This window comes from Puma concolor, chromosome D4 (assembly GCF_028749965.1).
Source record: "Puma concolor isolate L17-30 chromosome D4, mPumCon1.1.hap2, whole genome shotgun sequence".
NCBI lineage: Eukaryota > Metazoa > Chordata > Mammalia > Carnivora > Felidae > Puma > Puma concolor.
In genome coordinates, this window is record NC_141679.1 from 75,336,893 (window position 1) to 75,361,462 (window position 24,570).

At 47.4% G+C, this 24,570-nt stretch overlaps 1 protein-coding gene across 8 annotated transcripts in view; it reads left to right on the top strand.

Moving 5' to 3' along the window:
• TMEM268 (transmembrane protein 268) overlaps positions 1-24,570 on the top strand; it is a 45,355-nt gene that overhangs the window by 18,215 nt on the left and 2,570 nt on the right. For 5 of the 8 annotated variants that reach the window (XM_086683822.1, XM_086683823.1, XM_086683825.1 and 2 more), the window contains 6 exons: positions 155-262; positions 2,651-2,800; positions 7,074-7,184; positions 10,183-10,263; positions 11,214-11,399; positions 14,309-17,194. In XM_086683822.1, coding sequence (XP_086539948.1) covers positions 155-262; positions 2,651-2,800; positions 7,074-7,184; positions 10,183-10,263; positions 11,214-11,399; positions 14,309-14,488 — 816 coding nt within the window. In that variant the 3' untranslated portion in view covers positions 14,489-17,194. Of the gene's footprint in view, positions 1-154; positions 263-2,650; positions 2,801-7,073; positions 7,185-10,182; positions 10,264-11,213; positions 11,400-14,308; positions 17,195-24,570 lie in introns of those variants that run through there. The other 3 variants (XR_015242976.1, XR_015242977.1, XR_015242978.1) reach the window with 2 other exon arrangements.

Below are 24,570 nucleotides of genomic sequence, written 5' to 3' on the forward strand. Positions count from 1 at the left end.
TCCTCAGTCTGCCTTCCGGGGCAGCCTGGAAGGTGCCTTGTCCCCCTCCCATGTGACAGTCCCATGAACTGGAAATGACATGCTTGCATGCAGGAAGGAGGTGGGAGTGGTTCCCCGTGGCTGATTGGTCTCTTTTCCTTGCATGGCCAAGCAGGTCCCCGCTGACCAGTACAGGAGCTTGGCTGAAAGCGCCCTCTTGGAGCCCCAAGTGAGGCGATACATCATCTACAACTCCAGGCCCATGCGGTTGGCCTTTGCTGTGGTAAGGAGGCAGGGGGGCCGCACACTGACCTGCCGCGCCCACCCCCCGTCACACTGCTGAATTGGGCATTGTGCTCTGGAGCCTCTTGGTGTGGGTAACGGGTCTGGGGCTGGTGGCCCGGCCGCCTGGGATAGAGCAGTACACGTGTACCTGGATTTGGTATAAGAGGAAATGTATGGGAGAGAGTCGTAACCATATTCCCAGGGAAAGGATTGGAGGCAGGGTTTACTAAGGGCAGGGCTTGGGACCGAGAATCTACAGACCCACCACTGAGACTTTGGACTCAATGTCTGGCTTTGATTAAGACTTGTCTTCTCTCTGGGGGGCACCTGAGTGGCTCAGTCGATTAAGTGTCTGACTTCGGCTCACGTTATGATCTCACTGTTTGTGGGTTTGAGCCCCACGTTGGGCTCTGTGCTGACAGCTCAGAGCCTGGAGCCTGCTTTGGGTTCTGTGTCTGCCTCTCTCTCTGCCACTCCCCTACTCGTACTCTGTCTCTGTCTCTCAAAAATAAATAAAATGTTAAAAAAAAATTAAAAAAAAAAAAGACTTGTCTTCTCTCTGGGACTTGGTTTCCCCATCTGTTCAACAACAGGTAGGTCCATTCCAGCTCTCACCATAAATACATGGGTGTGTATAAACATATATGTGTATGTGTATATGTACACTCATCGAAGACACATACGTATAAATATCTGTGTACACCTACACACACACACACACACACACACACACACACACACACACACGGCAGAACCAGTACTTGAACCCAGGCAGTCTGGTTTCAGCATCTGTGCCCTTAACCACTCTGATTTGCTGCTTCTCTGTATATATAAATGGTCAAATAGCACTCTTAAAATTTTTTTTTAATGTTTATTCTTTTTTGGGAGAGAGAGAGAGAGAGAGAGAGAGACAGAGAAAGAGTGGAGGAGGGGCAGAGAGAGAGGAGGAACATAATCTGAAGCAGGCTCCAGGCTCTGAGCTGTCATCACAGAGCTTGATGCAGGTCTCAAACCCGTGAACTGTGAGATTATGACCTGAGCTGAAGTCAGATGCTCAACTGACTGAGCCACCCAGGCACCCCGCCAAATGGCACTCTTGACTCCCATGTCTGCTTCTAGAAAAGGAAAAGGAATGGCTACTGGCATTTGTTAATTCTTCAACAAGTGTTGAGCTTATATATGCTATCTGATTAACCCTTATAACAACCTGTGAAGTAGGTATCATCCCCATTTTACAGTTGAGGAAACTGAGGCTTAGTGTTGTTAATAACTTGTCCAAGGCCACCCGTAGCTGTTGAAGGATCGCTGTGGACTTCTAACTCAAATTTATTTCACTCCCAGGCCTTCTGCCCTTTTCTGCTTTATTTAAAATCCGGCTGACCCAATGTTTATGGTGGTGCTATTAACAATAGATAAAGTATGGAATGAGCCCAAATGTCCATCAACTGATGAATGGATAAAGAAGATGTGGTGTATATATATATATATATATATATATATATATATATATACACACACAATGGAATACTACTCGGTGATGAAATAGAATGAAATTTTGCCATTTGCAACAATGTGGATGGAACTAGAATGTATTATGCTGTGCGAAAGAAGTCCATTAAAAAAAGACAAATATCATGACCTCACTCATTTGTGGAGTTTAAGAAACAAAGCAGATGAACATAGGAGAAAGGAAGGAAAAATAAGATAAAAGGAGAGACAAACCGTAAGAGACTCTTAAATGCAGAGAACAAACTGAGGGTTGCTAGAGGGGTGTTGGGTGGGGGGATGGGCTAAATGGGTGATGGGCATTAAGGAGGGCACTTGTTGGGATGAGAACTGAGTGTTATATGTAAGTGATGAATCACTAAATTCTACTTCTGAAATCATTATTATACTATGTGTTAAATAATTTGGATATAAATTAGAAAAATAAAAAATAAAATCCAGGTGAGCAAGAATTCAGGGTAACTATCCTTTTTTCTTTTTAAATTTCTTTTTATTTATTTTGAAGAGAGATAGAGAGAAAGCATGGGAGGGACAGAGAGAGAGGGAGACAGAATCCCAAGCAGGCTCCACACTGTGGAGCTTAAACTCATGAACCATGAGATCATGAACTGAGGCGAAATCAAGACTCTGATGCTTAGCTGACTGAGCTACCCAGGTGCCCCCAGAGTAGCCATTCCTAACCCCCTTTCTCTACTGTTGCTTATGGACAGGGAACAAGGGCTCCTTCCTACAGACCCTGATCAGTCCCTTCCTGGCCCTGTGAGCTCTTTGACTCCAAGGAGGGCGTCAGACATGTCCAAAAGAGTGTGTCCCTTTGAATGGAGCTGCTTTATTCCAGGACTGGTATTCCTGACCACGCTCTTTCTCTGGCTTCTCGCAGGTGTTCTATGTGGTGGTGTGGGCTAACATCTACTCCACCAGCCAGATGTTTGCCCTGGGGAACCACTGGGTAGGTGTGCTGCTCGTGACCCTGGCTGCCATGAGCCTGACTCTGACCCTCGTGCTCATCTTCGAGAGACACCAGAGGAAGGTGAGATGTTCGGAGACCCCAGCCACGCTCCCTCCAGAAAGGGTGTTTCTGGTAGGACAAGCCCAGGTCTGATCTTTCTCTTTTCCCTGCCTCAAAGGATTTCTGCAACCATGCGGGCCCATGAGTCCAGTGACTGAAAGAAATGAAATCACATGTGTGATTAATTCCTTTCTGTCTTTCCTGTCTAATCCCTGTGGGTTGTTTTTCTGGAAGCAAGCTGTGTTTTGAGAGTCTGGAACAGGGGAGGAGGGTGTTTTGGGTTTACGGAGCCCTTTCACACTAGTAAATGGCTGAGTTGGGATTCAAGGCCAGAGTGCTCAGATCCCAAGCCATGTTCTCAGTCAGTACCCTACTGCACTAGTGTTCTACGGCTCCCTATCATACTACCATAAACACAGTGGCTAAAAAAACATAATGTATTATCTTATGGTTCTGGACTTCAGGGCTGCATCCTTTCTGGAGCCTTTAGGGGATAATGAAGTTTGCTGCTTTTTCGAGGTCCTGGGGGCCACCTGCATTCTTTGGCCAATAACCCCTCTGCCCATCTTCCAAGCCAGAAATGGCAGGTCTAGACCTTCCCTTATCTTTGATTCTTTTGGCTCCTTCTTCCACTTTATTTATTTTTATTTTTTTAGTTTTTTAAATGTTTCTTTATTTTTGAAAGAGCCAGAGCATGAGTGCAGGAGGGGCACAGAGAGAGGGAGACACAGAATCTGAAGCAGGCTCCAGGCTCTGAGCTGTCAGCACAGAGCCCGATGCGGGGCTCGAACTCATTACCCCCGAGATCATGACCTGAGCCGAAGTTGGATGCTTACCTGACTGAGCCACCCAGGCATCCCTCCTTCTTCTACTTTTAAGGCCTCTTGTGATTACATTGAGCTGCCCGGATTATCTGGGACAATCTCCCTTTTTTAACATCAGCTAATTAGCAATGTTAATTTTATCTACTACCTTAATTCCCCCTTGCTTTTATATATTCACAGGTTCTGGGGAGTAGGACTTTGGCACCGTTGGGGGCCATCACTCTGCTTACCACACCTCCACTGTCTTTCCAGCTGCTTTAAGAAGCTCCTCCCAGTACCTGGCACAGAGTTGGATTTGGAGATCCATTCTGGCTTGACTCAGGAGGAGAGGGATGCTGGGAAATGTGGTCAGAGTTTGGGGTGTGAATTCCATTTAGTTCTTGTGCTCAGAGGGACAAATAGGAACTTTATGGCTTAATCATTCTGAAAAGATCTTTGTTGGGCTTTGCGACAAGGCTGACGAAATAATGCTGCCCTTGGGCTCTGTTGAAGCTTTCATGGCTCTGGTGCTTGGCATATAAAAAATAAATTGAACTGGCTGCTCCTGCCGCAAGAAACTTCTCTTGGGGCAGGGAGAAAGTAGACTATTTTGCTTTAGCAAGAGCCAGCGAAACACCTGGCAGCTGGCAGGTGCTTCAAGGGTGCAGATGCAATTCATGCAGTTTAGAGAATGCCCACAGTGGCTATCCACCTTCTTCTCTCCCTTCCTGCCTTGCTCAGTGTTTATGAAGCCCCTGCAAGTACCAAGCAGTGTGCTAGGCACAGGGCACAGGGTTATATAAGATCCTCTGTCTTTACTCAGAGGTAAAGCGTGGGGGCCCCAGGTATGCAGTGGCCCCCCTGCCATCAGTGTTTGTTCAGTCAGGGAACCTTGGGGTTCCTTCACTCCTAATAATGACCACCATTTAATGAGCGCCTCCTGTGTGCTCCTTGTTTGGCACCGGCTGTCTACACCCGCCAAGCATATGAGGCGGCAGGATATCTCTGCTGTTGGCTAGCTCTGCAACCGGGGCTAAGTTATTATTCTGCCTCTCATGGCCTTAGTTTCTCATCTGTAAAATGGGATAATAATTGTAGCTCCCCTGGGGCACCTGGCTGGCTCGGCTGGTAGAACATGCAACTCTTGATCTCAGGGTCGTGACTTCAAGCCCCACTTTGGGCGTAGAGCTTACATTAAAAAAATAATAACCGTAGCTCCCTCAGAAGATTTTGGGGAGAATTAAATGAGTTAATGTATGCAAAGTACTTACAATAGTACCTAATATAATGTAGATGTTCAATAAGTATGAACTGTTATGATCGTTGCCTCTGTTTGCCTGTGGGGAAGCCAAAGCTCAGAGAGGTAGAGTAACCAGTCTGTGGTCACACAGGCTCCTCTGGTCTTGCCTCAGCTCAAGGATTCCTTCCTCCTCGGATCCCTCAGCACTCAGGACCACCCACCTACCCCTTCCCGACCATCACTGTCCCTCTTCCTGTTAGTGTCCTTGTACCATAGCAGCCTTGAGAGCCTTAGCATTTTGCACACACTGCCTTGTTTTCACCTTGTTTTGGGCATTATTAGCCTTTCTCAAGACTGGGAGGTTTGTGAAGGCACACGAGAGTCTGCCTGGTATCCCGGGCGGAGTAAAGCAGGTTGCTAAACCATGTGGGAAGTTCTGAAAAATATCTGTGGCCAACAAAGAACAGGGGAAGACAAAGTTTGCAACTCAGTATTGTCACTAAACTGATATCATTAGTTGACAGGCATGGAGCGTTCGTTCTTGCAAGTGTTCTATGTGGGTTGACTCATTCCATCCTTACTATAACCCTTGTTATAGGGAGGTGTGATTTTCTCCACTTAGGCAATTTTTTTTAATGTTTATTTATTTTTGAGAGCAAGCAAGAGAGAGACAGAGCATGAGCAGAGGAGAGGCAGAGAGAGAGAGGGAGACACATGTCCGAAGCAGGCTCCAGGCTCTGAGCTGTCAGCACAGAGCCTGATGCAGGGCTTGAACTCACAGACTGTGAGATCATGACCTGAGCTGAAGTCAGGCACTTAACTGACTGAGCCACCAGGCGCCCCATCTCCGCTTTTGGAGATGAGGAAGTGGGGGCAGAGAAGTGGGGTGTAGTTTGCCCAAGGTTGTACAGGGGTTGAGAGACAGAGCCAGGATTTGAACTCTTGGTGATACAGGTTAGGGTGAATAACCCTTACTAACACTCTAGGCAAAACAAAATATAATCACCCCATGTTTTCATAGTCATAGCATTCCTAGAAAATTCAGTATATTTTAGACCCATTTAAAAACAACAACAACAACGTAAGGGGCATGGGTGGCTCAGTTGGTTAAGCATCTGACGCTTGATTTTGGCTCAGGTCATGATCTAATGGTTTGTGAGTTCGAGCCCCACATTGAGCTCTGTGCTGACAGCATGGAGCCTGCTTGGGATTCTCTCTCTTCCTCTCTCTCTGCCCCTCCCCCACTTGCTCTCTTTCTCTCAAAATAAATAAATGTAAACTTTCAAAAAAGAAAACAACACCGTAGGTTTACATGTCAAATAGAACCTGGTTGGCCGGTCAGAATTACAAGTAGCTTATTCACCTGTGTTCACATCTGGTGGGGAATGTGGAGTTTGGTTAGGCCGGGAGACCCCTCTTCCGATTGTGGGATTGCCTCTCATGGGACTTTGTCATCAGTGGAAGGCATCCCCAGTCCTTGTCCCTAAGTGCCAGCATTGCCTGTACCATCCCTGTGACAACCAAAGGGCTTTCTCACATTTCCAAAAGCTCTCTAAGGGAGTCCTTAGACTCCTGGGGACCTTGACTGTCCTCCACCTGGCTGTCATCTGGTTGCCTTTCTAAATCCTTAGAGAGTCTCTTCTCCAAACCAGCACTTCGGTCTTGACACACTTCTTCCTCCTCCTCCCCCCTCCCCCGGGCTGCTTAACATCTGCTTAGTCAACTCGATCCATGGCGCCAGATTGGCTTGGGTAGGAAAAGAGGGAGCTGGATTCCCAGAGTCCCCTTCCGAGGGCCAGGCACTCTTCACAATAAGCGCTCAAACCCATCCACCCCACCGCCAGCAGATATCTCTGTCAGCACAGCGGATGGTGTCCCAGGCACTGGATTAAGTGTTCCACACACACAGTCCCAGTTCAGTCTCACCATGTTCCTAGGAGGCAGGGACATTGTCCGTATTCTACAACTGAAGAAAGCAGGACTCAGGGAAGGAGCGTCACTTGTCCAGGGCCACCCAGCTGGGAAGTAGCAGGGCTGGGCTTCTACCCAGAGCTGTCTGACACTATTGAACTTATTGGCTGCAAACCCCACAACCCCATTTTATAGGGGGAGCAATGGATGTTTCTCGATGCCAGGATTGCCCCCATGGTATCTAGAGGTGGGACAGCTGCTAGAGGTGGGTGTGGCTCAGGGCCTGAGAGCTCCCTGGCAGCCCGGAGATCTGACCGTGAGCCTGGCGTTTGTCTTCTAGGCCAACACCAACACGGACCTTAGGCTGGCGGCTGCCAACGGAGCCCTCCTGAGGCACCGGGTGCTGCTGGGGGTGACGGACACGGTGGAAGGCTGCCAGAGTGTGATTCAGGTACTGTGTCTGGCAGCGACCTCTGCTTGGGGGCCCACGTGAGGGCTGGGTTGGTGGGGGACAGGGCCCCATGTTCCCCTGGGCGGCATGGTGTCTCAGAGTCTGCTAATGGGATGAGCGTGGCCAGCCCTGCTCTTTGTCCCTGCGTCAGCACTTTGTCCTGGAGACTCATCTCTGGGTGGTGGCCTGCAGCCTAGGACCCGCATGGGGCAGGACTATCTCAGCCACACTCCTCATTCAGCATTTATTCAGCAAACAGAGGGGGCCTCTTCTGTGCCAGGCCCCTGCCTGGGCGCTAAGGAGCCCATGCACGCTTCCTGGAGAGGCAGGCCAGACCCTGAGGCCTTGTCCACTTGGCTCGGTCATTTTTCTTTGGCCCAGACGCCCTGGGTAGACCTTAGGTGACTAGTAAGAGGTCACACAGTGGGTCTGGGACATAGCTGGGGCCCAGGTCTCCTGGTCCTGGCTGGCCTCTGCCCAGTGGGATTGATAGATCTCCTCAGTGCTACCTCTGCATTCTCACTGGTCCCCCTCGCCTAGTTGGAGTTCAGGAGGGCGCGTGAGGGCGGGACCTGGGAAGAAGCTCCTTGTGCACATGACCTGTTCATCCTACCAATATTTATCGAGAACCTAGTATGTGTCAGGCCCTGTTCCAGGTCCTGAGGCTGCGGCAGAGAACAGACAAGCGTGGATCCCTGTGTCATGGGCCCCGCACACCTGAGATGGTGTAGCATAACAAGGGATCTTGCCTGACACCAGGTGTGTGTGTGGGGGGGGGTGGTGGTGAACTCAGTGACATCACAGGACTTCTGGCAGTTCAAGTGTGACATCATAGACTGGGAGCTCCTGGAATCTGGGGGTCTTCAATTTGTCCGTGAATCCTCTTAGATTGACACATAGGAGTGACTTGGAAAGTGTTAGCTGAATGTATGGATGGATGAGTAGTGAATAGACACACCTGTCAAAATAATTGGGGACATCTTTTATTTATTTATTTATTTAAAAAAAAATTTTTTTTTTCAACGTTTATTTATTTTTGGGACAGAGAGAGACAGAGCATGAACGGGGGAGGGGCAGAGAGAGAGGGAGACACAGAATCGGAAACAGGCTCCAGGCTCTGAGCCATCAGCCCAGAGCCTGACGCGGGGCTCGAACTCCCGGACCGCGAGATGGTGACCTGGCTGAAGTCGGACGCTTAACCGACTGCGCCACCCAGGCGCCCCGGGCGGGGGGGGGGGCATCTTTTAAAATAAATAATTTAAAAAATAATTTCAGTCTCAAAGTACTGTGGTATCTTAGGATGAGCTGATACAATACCTTGGATTTTCTCTAACATCCGGGATGTTAGACACCCAGGTGTCCTGGGTGAGTAATGGATGGGGGTAAAGATAAATAAAACAAGTGTAGCCATGAACTGGGGTGTCTGGGTGGCTTGGTTGGCTAAGTGTCTGTCTGTCTATTGACTTTGGCTCAGGTTCGTGAGATCAAGCCCCACATCACTCTGTGCTGACAGCTTGGAGCCTGCTTGGGATTCTCTCTCTCTCTCTCTCTCTCTCTCTCCCCCTCTCTATGCACCCCCGAACTCTTGTGCTTTCTCTCTCTCAAATAAATAAATAAAACATTAAAAAAAATAAAAAGAGTAGGCATAAACTGAGAACCACTGATCACCCAAGAGGATGGGCAGCTGGAAGTTAATTATTTCATTAAAAAATTAAAAAAAAATTTTTTTTAACATTTATTTATTATTGAGAGACACAGAAAGAGTATAAGCAGGGGAAGGGCTGAGAGACGGGGAGACACAGAATCCAAAGCAGGCTCCAGGCTCCAGGCTCTGAGCTGTCAGCACAGAGCCCGACGTGGGGCGCAAACTCGCAAACCGCTCGGTCATGACCTGAGCCAAAGTCGGACGCTCAACTGATGGAGCCACCCAGGCGCCCCAATTAAAAAAAAAATGTAATGATTATTTTATCTTGAGAGAGAGACAGAGCATGAGCGGGGGAGGGGCAGAGAGAGGGAGACACAGAATCCGAAGCAGGCTCCAGGCTCTGAGATGTCAGCACAGACCCTGATGCGGGGCTGGAACTCATGAAACGTGCAATCATGACCTGAGCCGAAGTCAGAGGCTTAACCGACTGAGCCACTCAGGTGCCCCATCATTTGCTCCACCTTTGTATCTGACTGGAAGTTTTCATAATAAAAGGCAAAAAAGAAATTCATTTTGAAAAGCGTCCCTTGATGTTAAGAAAGTGGAGAGACTCGTTGGCAAGGTGATGTGACCTTGGGTCTCACGGGTCAGTCACTGGGAGGAAGGAGGTCTGGGATTCAGAGGAAGTGTTCAGTGGCTGGAGGCATTGAGGCAGGGACTACAAGCTTCTTGCAGAACTTCAGTTGTGATGTTGGCAGGTATGGAGTCGACAAGATATCGTAAGTGAACTTGGAGGGTTTTGGCCTGGCTGTGTTACACTTGACCTTCTGAGGACTGTTGAGGTTGAGGAGGAAGGGGAGATAATGGTGAAGTAATTTTTACCCTGCCCCCCTCCTCCCAGAGCACCCCAGTTGGATTTCCTCCCCCCTGGCCTTGAGCAGTGGGGGTGGGTGACTGAAGGGTTTCACTCCTTTGTATGTGGGGTTCCAGACAGCAAGGCACCCTGGCCCCTGAGGATGAAGGTGGTAGCTCCAGGTGGATACGCGATGTCTGGGATGCTTTGGCATCTCTGTGGGATGCTCAGTGACTTGTAGGAAGTGGAGCTGCAGCCATTTTGAACAGGGTTTGACATTTTCCAAATGTGCACACAAAGCCATCTTTCTCCCAGCTGTACAAAGGAGACCTCGCTAGTCTGAGGAGAGAGCAGAATGGCACGTTCCCGCCAGAGAACATGCTTGTCCTCAGAAGGGCCGAACTCCAGCAAGGAGGCAGGAGGTGGAAGATAGTGTCAGGGATGGAGAGTTCAGGGTCGGGCTGGCTTTGAGCCTCAGCGGTCATGGCTTCTCTCCCCAGCTCTGGTTCGTCTACTTCGACCTGGAGAACTGTGTGCAGTTTTTGTCTGACCACATTCAAGAGATGAAGACTAGCCAAGAGGTAAGAGGCCTCAAGTGAAAAAACAAACACACAAAAATAAACCAGGAGGCCACATTGCGTAGATTGCATTTCCTCAGTGTTGGAAAAATGCCTAAGGAAAAGTTACTTGGAAGGAAGAACACCCATGTAGAATCAGTGGTTGTTTTTGCTTAGGGAATTATTACTTTTTAACTAGATCTCAATTAGTCTCCTTTTCAGCTAATTGCACTTTCTACATTTCCTAGAGTGAGCATATATATTTATTAATAATATAGCAATTAGATTAACAATAAATGGTAATAACAATAATACTAATAAAGGTTCTGGCAGTGGGAACCTTGGGGAAAGTACCAGGTATTTAGACGACTTTCCCATGTTCAAAATGCCTTCCTATCATTTGTGATCAGGGCGTTCTTGCTCTGATCTGACACATGAGGAAACCGAGGCTCTGAAAAGTCCTGTCGCTGCCTGAATGCAGTCATGGGGCCAGTTGGTGATGCCCATTTTGGAGCTCAGCCTTCCTGTCTCAGAGCCCTGTGCTCCTTCCCTGGGATCAGCCTTGCCTGGAGCCCTGGCAGTGCTGGCGTGGGGTCTTGAAGTCAGAATTGTGGTGTAGCCCGATCCCAGCCCACTTGTTCCTGTGTGGCTTTGGGCAAGGCCTTTGGGCTGCACTTGACTCATCTGTAACATGTGGATAAAGATACCCATGACCCAGGGTGCTTTGAAAAGCAAATGACAGCATGGAAAGAAAAATGCTTTCGAAGCTATTAAAGACTGTAGGGAACTTTGTAGGTAATTATCTGATATGTCGAATGTGGCTCAGTTCCAGATACTCCTGAGGTCAACATCTGAGTCTGTAGATGAATCCATCCGTCCTCTGTGGGGTCTATACAGCTCAGGGAGTGACCCAACCTCCTACATACCACCCAACTCCGGACATCATCCAAGCCCTGTCTCTCTTTCTTTTGCAGTCCTTGCTGAGAAGCAGATTGAGCCAGCTGTGTGTTGTCATGGAAACCGGAGTGAGCCCCGAGACAGCAGAGGGGCCTGAGGACCTGTTGGAGGAAGCCCCTCTCCTGCCCGGCAGTCCTCATTCGGAGGAGAGGCCACTCCTGCAGACTGAGCTTCGCCAGCTCGTGCCTGAGGCTGAGCCAGAGGTAAGGGGCACTTGAGCCCGTCAGGGCCACCGTCCCTCACAGGGTATTTGTGTGGAGTCCGTGTGGGGCCTCAAGTTGTAAATCCCAGGGAAGATGGCTTCACTGAGTAGGTAGAGGCCATACGTATCTTTTAGCTTACTAGTTTTCAATATATGTTTTCCTTACTGTAGCATTTTTTTAAGTTTATTTTTTGACAGAGAGAGAGAGCATGCGCACACAAGCGGGGGAAGGGCAGAGAGAGAGGGGAACCAAGGATCCAAAGGAGGCTCTGCGCTGACAGCAGAGAGCCTGATGCGGGGCTTGAACCCATGAGCCGTGAGATCATTACCTGAGCTAGAGTTGGATGCTTAACCGAGCCACCCAGGTGTCCCTCCTTACTCTAGCATTTGAAAAAATAATTTATAGGAATCATTTTCTGCTTACTGGGTTCCACCCCCATCTTTTAATATCTTGGGTATTCTTTTTGGTAGCTCCACGGAATGTCTGGTTGTTGCATGTTGATCGGTTGGTCATAGCCTACCTAGCCATAAACATGTTAATGAGTATTCAGGTCATTTTTTAAATCTATTTTTCAATCAGTCTGGCATCTATCCATCCATTTACTTAAATTGCAGTTGGATGTGTAACTCTTATAGGCATCTCTCTTGAATTCCAGTGCCCCTAGCCCGAGTTCTATCAGGCCCTGCCACCCAAGCTGTCGGTTCGATATGACCAGAAATCTGATAGTGTGGTTTTCAGCTTGTGTCCTCCATGAGGTTGGACCCACTGGCTGGGAGACATGCAGAGAGGGGTGACCTCAGGCATGCTGTGATGCAGGGAAGCACCTGAATTTTCTTTTCAGGGAAAGATTAAAGGTGCAAACCAGCCCAGACTTTCCCTTTTGCATCGGTGGGGAGTAGGGGGACTGGCAAATGGGATTCAAGAGAGAGAATGATAAATATATTAATGTCTTCACTTGAATCCCATTGACTTTTTTTAGAGCAGAAAAGATTGATAAGGTCATGTACTTTACTGTGGCATGCCTGGGTTTATATGACATAGCCTGTTAAATCTGATGGGTCTTTTAAATTATTTTTCCAAATTCATTCGAACCAGTAGTAATACAATTTCCTGTCATGAATATCAAGCGTGTATGCACATGTTTTTAAAGTAGCTACCTTTTGTAACTTGGCTAGGGAAAATATAATCAGTGCCCAAGTCTCAGCATAGCCATATAGACCATCATATTTCAATAGGAAACCAACGCCTGTGAAAGATAGGGAAATAGTTATAATCACCTCTTACATTTTAACAGATTTCTTATTATGCATAAAACCCTTTAGCATACCCTGTGAGGCGTGGATTATGTTTCCTCTTCCTGGTCGGGTGAAATGGGCTTCCAAGAGGTCATCTGACCTGCCCCAGGTCACCGAGCAAGGGAGAATGTGGCAAAGCCAAGGGCAGAAGCCAGCCCTCCTAATTCTAAGTACAATTTTCTTGCCACGGTTCTTTGCTCCTTATGCTGTTGATTTTAGAGTAGATTGGCAAGGAGACCAGTCTGAATTAGGGAGTGGCAGACTATTTGAGGTTTTCAGTATTTTCTAGCACCAAGGATGACTCAAAGGAAACACCAGGAACACTAGGTGGGGGGCTTTCTATCAATTAGCCCATTTAATCCTCACTCCAGCTCCCCCAAACAGGTGCTGTGATTTTCCCTCTTTTCCTGTTGAAGAAAAAGGCTCGGCAAGGCAAAGGACTTGTTCAGGGTCCATCGTCGGGGGCTAGGCTCAAATTCCCACTCGGTCCTTTTGATTTGAGAGCCTGTTCTTCATCACTAGCTCTACTGACACGAATAGCCTTGATGTGACTCATACCTTACTTTATTACATGCTGACCGCTCATGGAGATTGTGTAAGCCTTCAGTGTCGCACCTACAGGACCGAAGCATTTCCCCTGGAATCCCAGCTGCCAGTCCAATTAATGGAACTTTGGAGACAAATGTGTTAATAAGAGCATGCATTAAATCCAATTTTTTAAATTCTTTTTTTTCTTTTTTACTGTTTAAGTTTTTTTCATTACAGAAAATATAAATATAGATAAAGATATAGATATGGATATAGATATAATAGAAAGTTTGCCCCCTTAACCATTTTTAAGCGTACGATTCAGGGGCCTTAAGTACATTCGTATTGTTGTGTAACCAACACCGTCAAACATCTCCAGAACGTTTTCATTTTCCCCGACTGAAACTCCGTATCCACAAAATGCGAACTCCCCCTCTCCCCCCTTCCCCAGCCCCTGGAAATCACCGTGCTACTTTCTGTCTCTATGAATGCACTACTCTATATGCCTCATGTAAGTATTTGCCTTTATGTGATAAATCTGCTTTTTAAAAGCAAACTCTTCATATAGTAGGAGTACTTGTCTAAAGAAAGCCAGCAGGTGCCTTGTAGGAATTGAAGAATCCTGCCGTCATGGGGATGATCCCCTAACCCCATCCTCATTTACTAGTGATTTTCAAGTGCATTACTTTGACCTCATGCGTTTTATAGTCTCACCGACATTTGAAACTGGAACCAGTGTGTGTGTGTGTGTGTGTGTGTGTGTGTGTGTGTGTGTGTGTGTGTGATCGGTTGCTATAAATCAGTGGTAATGTCTCTAGTGCTTTGGCACTCCAGAGCTTTTTTGTTCAGGTAGGTCACCTACTTTGGAGGTAAGGAAGCTGAGGCTGCAGGAACCCCACGGGGTGAGTTGCAAAGCTGGGGTTCCAGACCAGGCCACGCATCTCCCAAGAGCCCCAGGTGAGGACCTGGTGGGGTTCTTCCCAGTGAGCATCACTGCTGGTCCAGGGGTGTGAGGACCACTTGGCTTTCCCCTTGTACATTAGATGCTTCTCTGTGGCCTTCACTCTGCTTCCCTGCCTCTTCCAGGAAATGGCCCAGCAGCTGTTGGCGGTATTTGGCGGCTACTATATCCGGCTCCTGGTGACCTCGCAGCTTCCCCAGGCAGTGGGGACACGACACACGGACTCGCCAAGGATTCCGTGCCCCTGCCAGCTCATAGAAGCCCACATCCTGGGTACTGGGTGCTGCCCATTCCTGGCCAGGTGACCTAGGGAGGAAGGTACTCCGCTTCCTGCGAGACTGAAGGTCCTCAGGAAGGCTCAGGAGCGCCAGGCGGCTGACGGTGAACCCCAGGGGAGGAGAGAAGCATCTGGGAGCACTTGGAAGACTGTCAGTCATGTCAGAGCATGGGTATCGTGCTTGCTTCAGGACTCTGCACAGGAATACCTATCCACATCCCATGCTGACCCCTGGCCCTTTCAGAAGCTGATGGTTGCCAAGCTGGTCCCACTCCAAACCAGTCTCTATGCTGCTTAGAACCGTGGGCATGGATGGAAGGCCTCTCCCATGCCCTTCATTGTCTGGAGAGCCCAGAAAATGTGAAGATGCCCCTACTGGGCCAACCGTGTGTCCAGAGCTCAGTCTCAGGTGATGGTCCTGTCCTCAGCTCCTTCTTGTCAGACAGGAAAACTGAACCTCAGAGAGGACTCTGCTCTTTGTAGCATTGTCTCGGGCCTCCAGAATTCCTAATCGGAAGGAAAGAAGTCAATTCTCAGAACGTTCTCCATTTGTAAGTTTCTCATGCCCTTTGTTTTATGACAAACAATGGCCCTGTGTTGTCTGCTAGCACACAGACTTCTAGGAGGCAGAAGAGAGAAACCAGCGGCACGTAACTGATAATGGGACTGTTTGGGAAAGATTGATTCTGTCTGATTTGAGGATGTATTTCGTTTAAAGGCATGCATGCCTGTGGTTGTGGTTTTATACTCCAGACCGAGAGCAGCAGTCCTGTTTTCTGACGCTAATCTGTCACTCATGACGTTCCATGAAGAGGTCAGGGGTTTTCAGGTTCTCTGCTGAGCAAGTTTGAAGACCAATTATTCCATAGGCGCAAATCCAAAAGACCTGGCCTGGCATTTAAGGGCTCCCCAGCCTGCAGGACCCAGCCCTCATCTGTGATTTTGGCTTCATCTCCCACAAAACTTCTTCATAAGTTGAAACTCTTTCCTGGACTAATGTACCTACTCGATCTCATCCTTTGAACTCCTATGCATGCTTCAAAGCCCAGCTTTACTTACCTCTCCTTCAGGAAGCCTTTCAACATAGAACATGCTCTGCTTCTCTGCCTCCTTTAAATTCTTAATGTAGCTGCTGTCTTTATTGATGTTTTACGTTATCAATTCTGTTTTCCTGTGCACATGCGCATTTTTCTAGCTAGACTCAATTTCTGAAGGACAAAATTCTCACCTTATAATTTTTGTGCATGGCCTAGGCCTGCTAAGGGGAAAACAGACCAACCCAGTGGATTGAGGGCTTTGTCATCTCTAGAGTAGCCTTTGCAGATTCCTCTCTATGCTCAGTTGAATGAGGTTGGCACAGACCTGGGTTCTGGTCCTGCTGCTGACATTTCTAGCTGTGTGACTTTTGGCCAGTCCTCAGTTTACTCATCTTTATGTAAATGAATACATAATGGGTAGTTGGATGATTCTTAGTTTCCCTTCCAAAGCTGAAGTTCTGGCTTTTTCTGTTCCAGTCTAGCCCTTGGCCTATCTGTTATGCCTTTATCCACATGTAGAAGGGTCCTCCAGCCTTACGTGACTGAGGTGTCCCAGACCTGTCGGACCTGCAGACGGAACACTGGCCTAGTTAGCAGGAGACCTGGATTCTCGTCCCAGATATGCTGCTTCCTTAGAAGCATGACCTTGGCCAGGTCACGTAACCTCTCTTGAGTGTCCGTTTACTTCTTTCTAAATGGATCTGGTGAACACGAAATGTAATCCTGTGGGTGACTTACTGTGTAAGAGGCCTGTCTGACTGTTTGCTTTCTCTGGGCCCAGAGAAGACAAATCGTGTACATAGACCCACCCCGGGAAATGGCTACCTTAGGCATTTCTCTTTAGCCAGCTCTCAGGGCCGCTGTGCTCCATCAGAGTAATTCATGAAGGCAGTCGCTGTCTCGCTCCCCTGCCACAGAAGGAATGTGGGCTGTGAATGGGCTCCTTAGAAGCCCGTATTTATCATCCAACCGGAAACCCTGGTAAGTATAGTAACAGAATAAACATGTCTGTGTTAAATGACGAAAGGCTAACGTCCAGATGCTCCTTGAGGTGTTCTTCCCTGCCTTTTCCCGAGTTGCTGGTAGTCTCACCTAGTGGGTAGAGCATTCACGTGTGCCCCCCCAGGCGCTTTCTTTGCGTTCGCCACCGGCTCTCCTCCTTTAGAAAATTCTGTGATCTCTGTCTTGCCTACTTCACAGGGTCGTGCGAAGCTCAGAACCCATACCTGGACACGCACCCTGCTTTAAGGCTCTGTGTTGAGGACGGGCAACGGAGACAGTGCAGATGGTGGGTGCGGAGGGAGGGGCTCAGAGCCTGGATTCTGGAGTTCCTCAGATCCAGGTTCCGCTCCTCGGAGCAGTGTCCCTTGCCACCCTGGGGTGTCACTTCTCGTGCATGGAATGAGGATTTAGCATATGCAACCGGCAGGTATTGTGAAAATGAGATAATATAAAGAATGGAAAGTGCTTGCAACTTCGAGCTACAAGCTTGAGTCAGAGCACAATAAATTGTTGCTGGTTTTTTTGTTTTGTTTTTTTTGACCTCTCACTATGGCTTCTACACCGTAGGAGCCCAGTGTACGTGTTTGCTTATGTAGTAGGTTATTAACAGTTCACGTCGATTCGGTCTGCCTCAGACGGCATTACTCCAGCACCACGGGATGTGTTTATGTGAATAAAGATTCTAGTCAAACCTCTCTGAAATTCAGTCCCTGGAGACAGTGTGGCAGGGAGGTTAAGAGCAAGCTGGTCACTTTGGGCCAGATGCTTACCCTCTCTTTTCCTCCGGTACCTCCATTTCCTCACCCATAAGGGGGTGTGTGATGATAAGGGGGGTTAGCTGAGGCATTGCATGGGAAGTACAAGGTCTGGTCTGTCGTAGGGTCCAAAGCCAGGGCTCCATCGATGGCAGCATTTCTCAGCTGCTCCGTGCTGTTTGCTAGCTGAGTCCATTTGTGCAGGCTTTGACCTGTGTTGTTCACATCCGTATCCTTACTGATTGGGGTTGGTTTGTCTGTCAGTGACCGAGAGTGGCAAACCTCCAACTATGATTATGCATCTTCTGTTTTTCCTTTTACTTCTGACACATTTTTGTATTGCATAGTTTTGACATAATTCACATAGCAGAAAACGTACCACTTTAAAGTATACAGTTCAGTGGTTTTCAGTGTATTCGTAGGATTGCATGACCTTTACCTCTGTTTAATTGTAGACCACTTTCATAACCTTTTCCCCTCCCCCGCAAAAAAACCCATCCCCATTAGCAGTCACTCTCGATCCCCCCCCCCCCCCCCCCCCCCCCCCCCGCCTCTCCTCAGCCCTGACAACCACTGACCTGCTTTCTATCTCTGGATTTTCCCCTTCTGGACATTTTATGTAAACGGAATCCTACAGTATGTGGCCTTTTGTGTCTGGCTTTTCTAACGTTAGCACAATATTTTCAAGATTCATCCATGTTGGAGCACATATCATGATTTTATTTTTTAGTATTAATGATCAATTCCTTATTATTCCGGAATAATATTCCATGACATGGATGTATCCCGTTCTGTTTATATTTCTTCAGCTGGGTTGTTTCTACTTTTTGGTTTCGTGAATGATGCTGCTATGAACAATTACATACACGTCTTTGTGTGAGCGTATCTCTTAGTTCACTTCCGACAAGTTTTGCTCTATTATGACATGCACACGAATACAGAATTGTTAAAACTTCCAGATGGGTTGAAACCCTTTCATCTTTATGGGATGTCTCTTCTTATCTCTATTAGATTATTGCCTTAAAATCTACTTTGATACATTAGCTTTCTTTGGATTAGTGATTACCCAGTATATCTTTGTTCAGATTTTTACTTTCAACTTATCTGCATCTCTGTATTGAAGGTGCCCCTCTTATGGGCATGTGTGATTAAAAAAAAATCTGGGGGCTGCTAGGTGGCTCAGTTGGTTTGGCATCCGACTTCAGCTTAGGTCAGAGCCTGGAACCTACTTCAGATTCTGTGTCTCCCTCTCTCTGCCCCTCCCCTGCTTGCATGCACGCTCTCTCTCTCTCAAAACTAAATAAACATTAAAAAATTAAAAAAAAAAATCTGTTCTCTGCTTTTTAACTGGAGCATTTCCTATGCTATGTCTAATGCATTTGCTGATGTGTTAGATAGGTCTGGGCTTACTGGTACCATCGTATGGTTTATTTTCCATTGGTTCTTTTTTTTCTGTTTTTTTTTTCTCTTTTTTTTGGTCTCCTTTTGCATTGAGATTTTTTTTCTTTCATAATCTCTCCTCTAGTAGCCTAGGACGTATGTAGTCTGTGCTTTGAGTGGTCACTGCAGTTAGGCATGTGTCCTTGACTTATTCGAGTCCAAGAGAGTACTTTTGCCACTTTCTGGACAATCCAAAGACCTTAGAACCCTTTCGCCGTTCTGCCTCTTGTGCATTGTTATCATGGGTTTCAATTCTCTCTGTATTTTATTTTATTTTAAAGTTTTATTTAAGTAATCTCTACACCCCATGTGGGGCTCGAACCCATGACCCCGAGACCAAGAGTCACACAACACACTCCTCCGACTGAACCGGCCCTTCTCTCTATTTTAAACCACAACAGGCATTATTTTTTAAATTTGTTTTAATGCTTATTTATTATTATTATTATTTATTTTTTTTTTGAGAGAGACAGAGTATGAGCAGGGGAGGGGCAGAGAGAGAGGGAGACACAGAATCTGAAGCAGGCTCCAGGCGCTGAGCTGTGAACACAGAGCCTATTGCAGGGCTCGAATGCACAAAGCATGAGATCATGACCTGAGCCAAAGTTGGATGCGTAACCAACTGAGCCACCCAGGCACCCCCACAACAGGCATTATCATCAGTGCTTTATGCAGCCAGTATTCATTTAGATCTATCTACACTTCCATCTATCTACACGTATACTTTCTATTATTCTTTATTTGTTACCTCTTTATTACTTTTTGTGTCTGCCTGCATCTCTGCACATTTACCTGTGAATATTCCTCTTTTCCTGGAACTAACCTTTGGCATTTCCTTTAGTATAGCATAGTACCGAGCGCATTTGGAAGTACCGTTCGTTAGCATTTTCCTTCCAAGACCAATCCTCTGGTGACAGATGGAGCTTTTGTTGGCCGGAAAGCCTCTGTTGTTTTGAATTCTGAAAGGTATTTTTGGTCTGTCAAGAATCCTAGGGCACTACAGTTAATTTTCTTTAAAACTTTGGAAGACATCCTTGGCTTTCATTGTTTTCTGTTTGCAGAGTCAGCTCTCAGTCCCTTGGCTGTGATGGCTATGTCTCTGCTGTGGGCTTGCGGTGTGCGTGTTGATGCCCTCCTGGTGTCGCTTCCTTTATGCTTCTCCTGCTGGAGGGCTCCCAGTGCCTCTTGAATCTGTGACACGGCTTCCTTCAATGTAGCCTCCGGTCTCCCCTCTCCCCTCTCCTTCTGAGGCTCTAACGACAGGCTTGCAAACACCTTTTCGCTGCATTTTTGTGGCTCTCTGTGTTTCGTGTCCTTCTGGCTCTTCCTGATTCAGTCTGAAGGTTCCCTACACATTCTGCTTCATGACTCTTGCCCTTATTTGTGTCTCGTTGATTGTTAATCCTCTCCACAGAGTTCTTAATTTCAGCCCCAGTCCTAAAAATTTTTAATTGACTTTTTAAAATACAGGTTACAGTTTTCAGCTGAAACGATCCATTTTCCTGTCATCACTTTTCTTCGGTGTTCTGAAGTGGATGTTTGCTGACTCCAGTTTCTGGTTCTTCTGTTAGATTGGTTTTCTTTTGCTTTTCGGTCAGTTGGTCTTCTGGTATTCTTGGTATTTTTGGATTGAATATTAGACTTTTTTTGACGAATGAACAGCTGAAGAGATGTACAAGACTCTGGATATTCCTGTATTTTAATGAAATTTTTTAATGTTTATTTTTGAGAGACAGAGAGAGAGAGAGAGAGAGAGAGACAGAGCATGAGCAGGGGAGGGGCAGAGAGAGAGGGAGACACAGAATCCAAAGCAGGCTCCAGGCTCCGAGGTGTCAACACAGAGCCCGACGCGGGGCTTGAACTCAGGAACCGTGAGATCATGACTTGAGCTGGAGTCGGATGCTTAACCGACTGAGCCACGCAAGTGCCCCCACTCTGGATATTACTTTAGACAGGATTTACTTTTGCTTCTGAGAAAAGTAGGGGTGGGATAGATTTGACTCTGGGTTTCAGTCCTAGTGAGGCCTGGTCCATTTCTGGTTAGCCCTGACTTCCTCTTCAGGGATTTTAACCGAAAACCTGTTCAAAAAACAAAAAACAAACTTTTTGAAACCAGGACTCCTCCTGTGGGGTGAATCCCTCCTTCAGGGTGAGCCTTCAACTTCTGATTTTTGTTGCCCCAAGCTGTGAGTCTGCTAAAAGCCGCCCCCCACCCCCCCCGCCCCCCCGCTCAGTTTTTCAGCCTCTTCGACCCTGCTTAGGAATTGGCAGGTGCCTTGAGAAGGTCAGAAGACCTCAATGTCCCTTTCAACTCTCTGCACTCTCTGATGCATTCAAACAGATTTAAGAAAAAAAAAAAAAAACCCCAACAAACTACAGCTTTTTAAACTGCTCTCAGCAGGAGGATCATTCTGATACAATCTAGTCTGCCATAGTTAGAGGGAAATTCCAGCTGTGGCCTCCGTTATTATTCTTATTGTTATTGTTCGAAAATCCTTCAAAGAAAGATCCTACCCTGAGGCCAAAAACCCTTTGGCAAACTCATAAGATGTAAGCCTCTTCCCATCCCTCTGTGAAGTGGCTTCTAACTGAACTGAAGCAGGAAGTGACATTTAAGGAGCATCTTTTACGTGCAAAGCACCTGTTATATCTGCTGTAGGAAATGGTTCCAGCACATTAGGAATGTGGGGTTCTCTGGGGAAGGAGAGTGGGACCTTGGCATGGGAGGTAGTGAGGAATGCATAGGATAAGAAGGATCTGGGTCAGAGGATGGGTCCAGGGCATGGAGCAGCGTGACAACCGGCAGCAGAAGAGGACCAAGGATAAAGAAGCCACGGGGAAGTGTCCTTTCCATTCACCTGACTGATGCTCCGGGGGGGAGGGGGTCCCCCTGAGTCAAAGAGGCGCTACAGCCTAGTGAACCGACCATGCACACACGATTAGCAAGCCCTCTTGCTTCCTTCCAGCCGTTGTTCCTTTACCCTTTTCTGCTACATATTTCCAACCTCCTTCTGGATATGGCCACCCAAACATCCCATGGGCTCCTCCAACTTGGCACAGCCCAAGAGGAAGTGATCTGTGTGTTGTCAGCTTGGCCTCAGGACCACCTCCCTTCTCCGCTCTGGGTGTGGCAGAAGAAATCAAGAACCTCCTTTCCCAGAATCTTCTCTGTATGGTTGTGAGTTAGGAACCGGCCAGCTTTGCCTGAAAAATCTATAAGTCGGGGCTCTGGTCTCTATCCCAGTGTTGCCATCCTAGTTCATGCCTGTATTACTGGCTGTCCTAACCTCCTCGGCGGCCTCTTCTTACATGTTTGTGTCACTCAGGATCCAATCAGAAGGCAAAAGCCACATGGTAATTTGACTATGGGAAGTTTAACGTAAAGAATTATTAAGTATAACAAGGAATTTGAATCATGGATTGGAAGTAAGAAGTAAAGAGACTGTAAAGAATACAGGAAGAGCATGGGGCGCGTGGGTGGCTCAGTTGGTTGAGCGTCTGACTTCGGCTCAGGTCATGATCTTGCAATTTGTGAGTTTGAGCCCCGTGTCGGGCTCTGTGCTGACAGCTCGGAGCTCAGAGCCTGGAACCTGCTTTGGATTCTGTGTCTCCTTCGCTCTCTGCCCCTCCCCTACTTGCACTCTGTCTCTATCAAAAATAAAGTCTAAAAAGAATAAAAAAAAAATACAGGAAGAGCACCACATGTAAGGAGCAGTCATTACCCCTAGGGCTGAGATAGAGCCCCTCAAGGAAGATCTCTCTATGCCCCATCCCCAGCTGAAATCTGGATTTTGTAGGGAAGGACATGGCCATGGCTCACCGGATGCAGAGAAATCTCTTGAGATGCCGTGTTGATGGGATGTTCTAGAAATCTGCACTTTAAGGTGCCAGGGAAAGCTATCTCAGAGATGGAGGCACTTCCCAGTTTGATGGTGGGTACTGGGAGAAGCTGTTGGCTGCTAAGTACTGCTTACTACCATGCAGGATCCAGGTGCTGGAAAGTTGTCTACACTGCAGGAACCTGATTTGGAGAAGTTTCTGCGTGGCAGGAACTGGTGCTTGAGAAGCCGTGTGCACTGCCAGAGCCAGATAATTAGAGGAACTTCTTGGGCTGTGGGATCCTGCTACCAAGAGCTCACCAGAACCAGGAAGGAAAGCCCTTCTTCCTCCAATGTCTCCAGCACCCCCTACTGACAAAATGTAACATTATACCAGCTGCCAAGAGGAAAAGATTTAAAAGGTCCATTTTTGGGGCGCCTGGGTGGCGCAGTCGGTTAAGCGTCCGACTTCAGCCAGGTCACGATCTCGCGGTCCGTGAGTTCGAGCCCCGCGTCGGGCTCTGGGCTGATGGCTCAGAGCCTGGAGCCTGTTTCCGATTCTGTGTCTCCCTCTCTCTCTGCCCCTCCCCCGTTCATGCTCTGTCTCTCTCTGTCCCAAAAAAATAAATAAACGTTAAAAAAAAAAATTTAAAAAAAAAAAATAAAAGGTCCATTTTTGAAGAGTAGTCAATGAATAGTCAATTTGGAGCAATAAATGAGTGTCACTCTCCTATCGTTGTGAAGGGCAGCATAACTGGTTGGTTAAGAGTGTCACCCCTGGAATCAGGCTTCCTGGGTTCAAGTCCCAGCTCTGCCACTGGTATTAGTGTAACCTTCGGAGACGTATAAGCTCTCCGTGTCTCAGTTTCCTACTTTGTAGAACCAGGGTAGTAACTGTACTAACCTTGTTGGGTTATTATGCTAAGTGAGTTGATATTTATAAAGCACTTAGAAGAGTAAGCGATATACCGGAATTTACACACTCCTTCAAACTGCACATCCTCTCAATTGTAGCCAGAATGGGCTTCTCATCATAGGCATGAGTGTTAGTCGACAGTACTATGGCATAAGACATCATTTTTCTTTCTTCCTCTCCTTTCTGAGGTCAGGGATGACACAGGGAGTGCTAGGAGGAGAAGTTGTCTTCTTAACAACTCACCATGTTCACCTTGCAAACACTGGAAATCGGGCTATGTTGTTTTGGTTGCCTGAAACTCTCCTGGGCCCTCCCCATCACCTTCAGGATAGGGTCCAACCTACTCTCCTAGAATATAACACTTTTGACGACCCTCTGCACCCCTCACCTCCCATCACACTCTGAGTCAGGTTTTTATGTTAGTCATTCCAAACATTGGCATTTGCCATCCTCACACCCCTCCCACGTTGTGCCTCTGTTTTCCAACTTTACTTATTTTGTTCCCCCTTCTGGAATACCATTTCCCCTCCTCTTTCCTCAGCCAGTTCCCTTTCAACACTCAGAAAACTCCAGCAAACATCTCTTCCAGGAAGCCTTCCCCAAAGCCCCAAGTTGGGTGCAAAATGCTTCCCATTCCCTTGCTCCCCCAAGTTGTCCTATTATGTTGGAGTGACACGCTTCTGTGCCTGGTTCCCTGGCTAAAGTTGAAGCCACCTGGGATCTCCTGCATATTATCATGTTTGCATGCTCTGCATTTTATTTTATTAAACTTTTTTTTTTAAGTTTATTTCAAGAGAGTTGGAGAGGGGCAGAGAGAGGGAGAGAAAGAGAATCCCAAGCAGGCTCCACGCTGTCAGCACAGAGCCTGATGTAGGGCTCGAACCTGTGAATTGTGAGATCATGACCTGAGCTGAAATCAAGAGTCAGACACTTAACCGACTGAGCCACCCAGGTCCCCCCCTACATGCTCTTCTTTCTAGCAAACAGCTCTGTATACCTGCGCCGGCTGCACATTCCATCCCCCTAGGGCTGCTGTTCGCAGAGTTTTGCATGACCTGCCCCACTGGTCACTGTGGCCCTGAGCACCAAATGGAGGCACCCAATAGATGAGCAGAATTGTGCCCTCAAGCTTTAGGCATTTA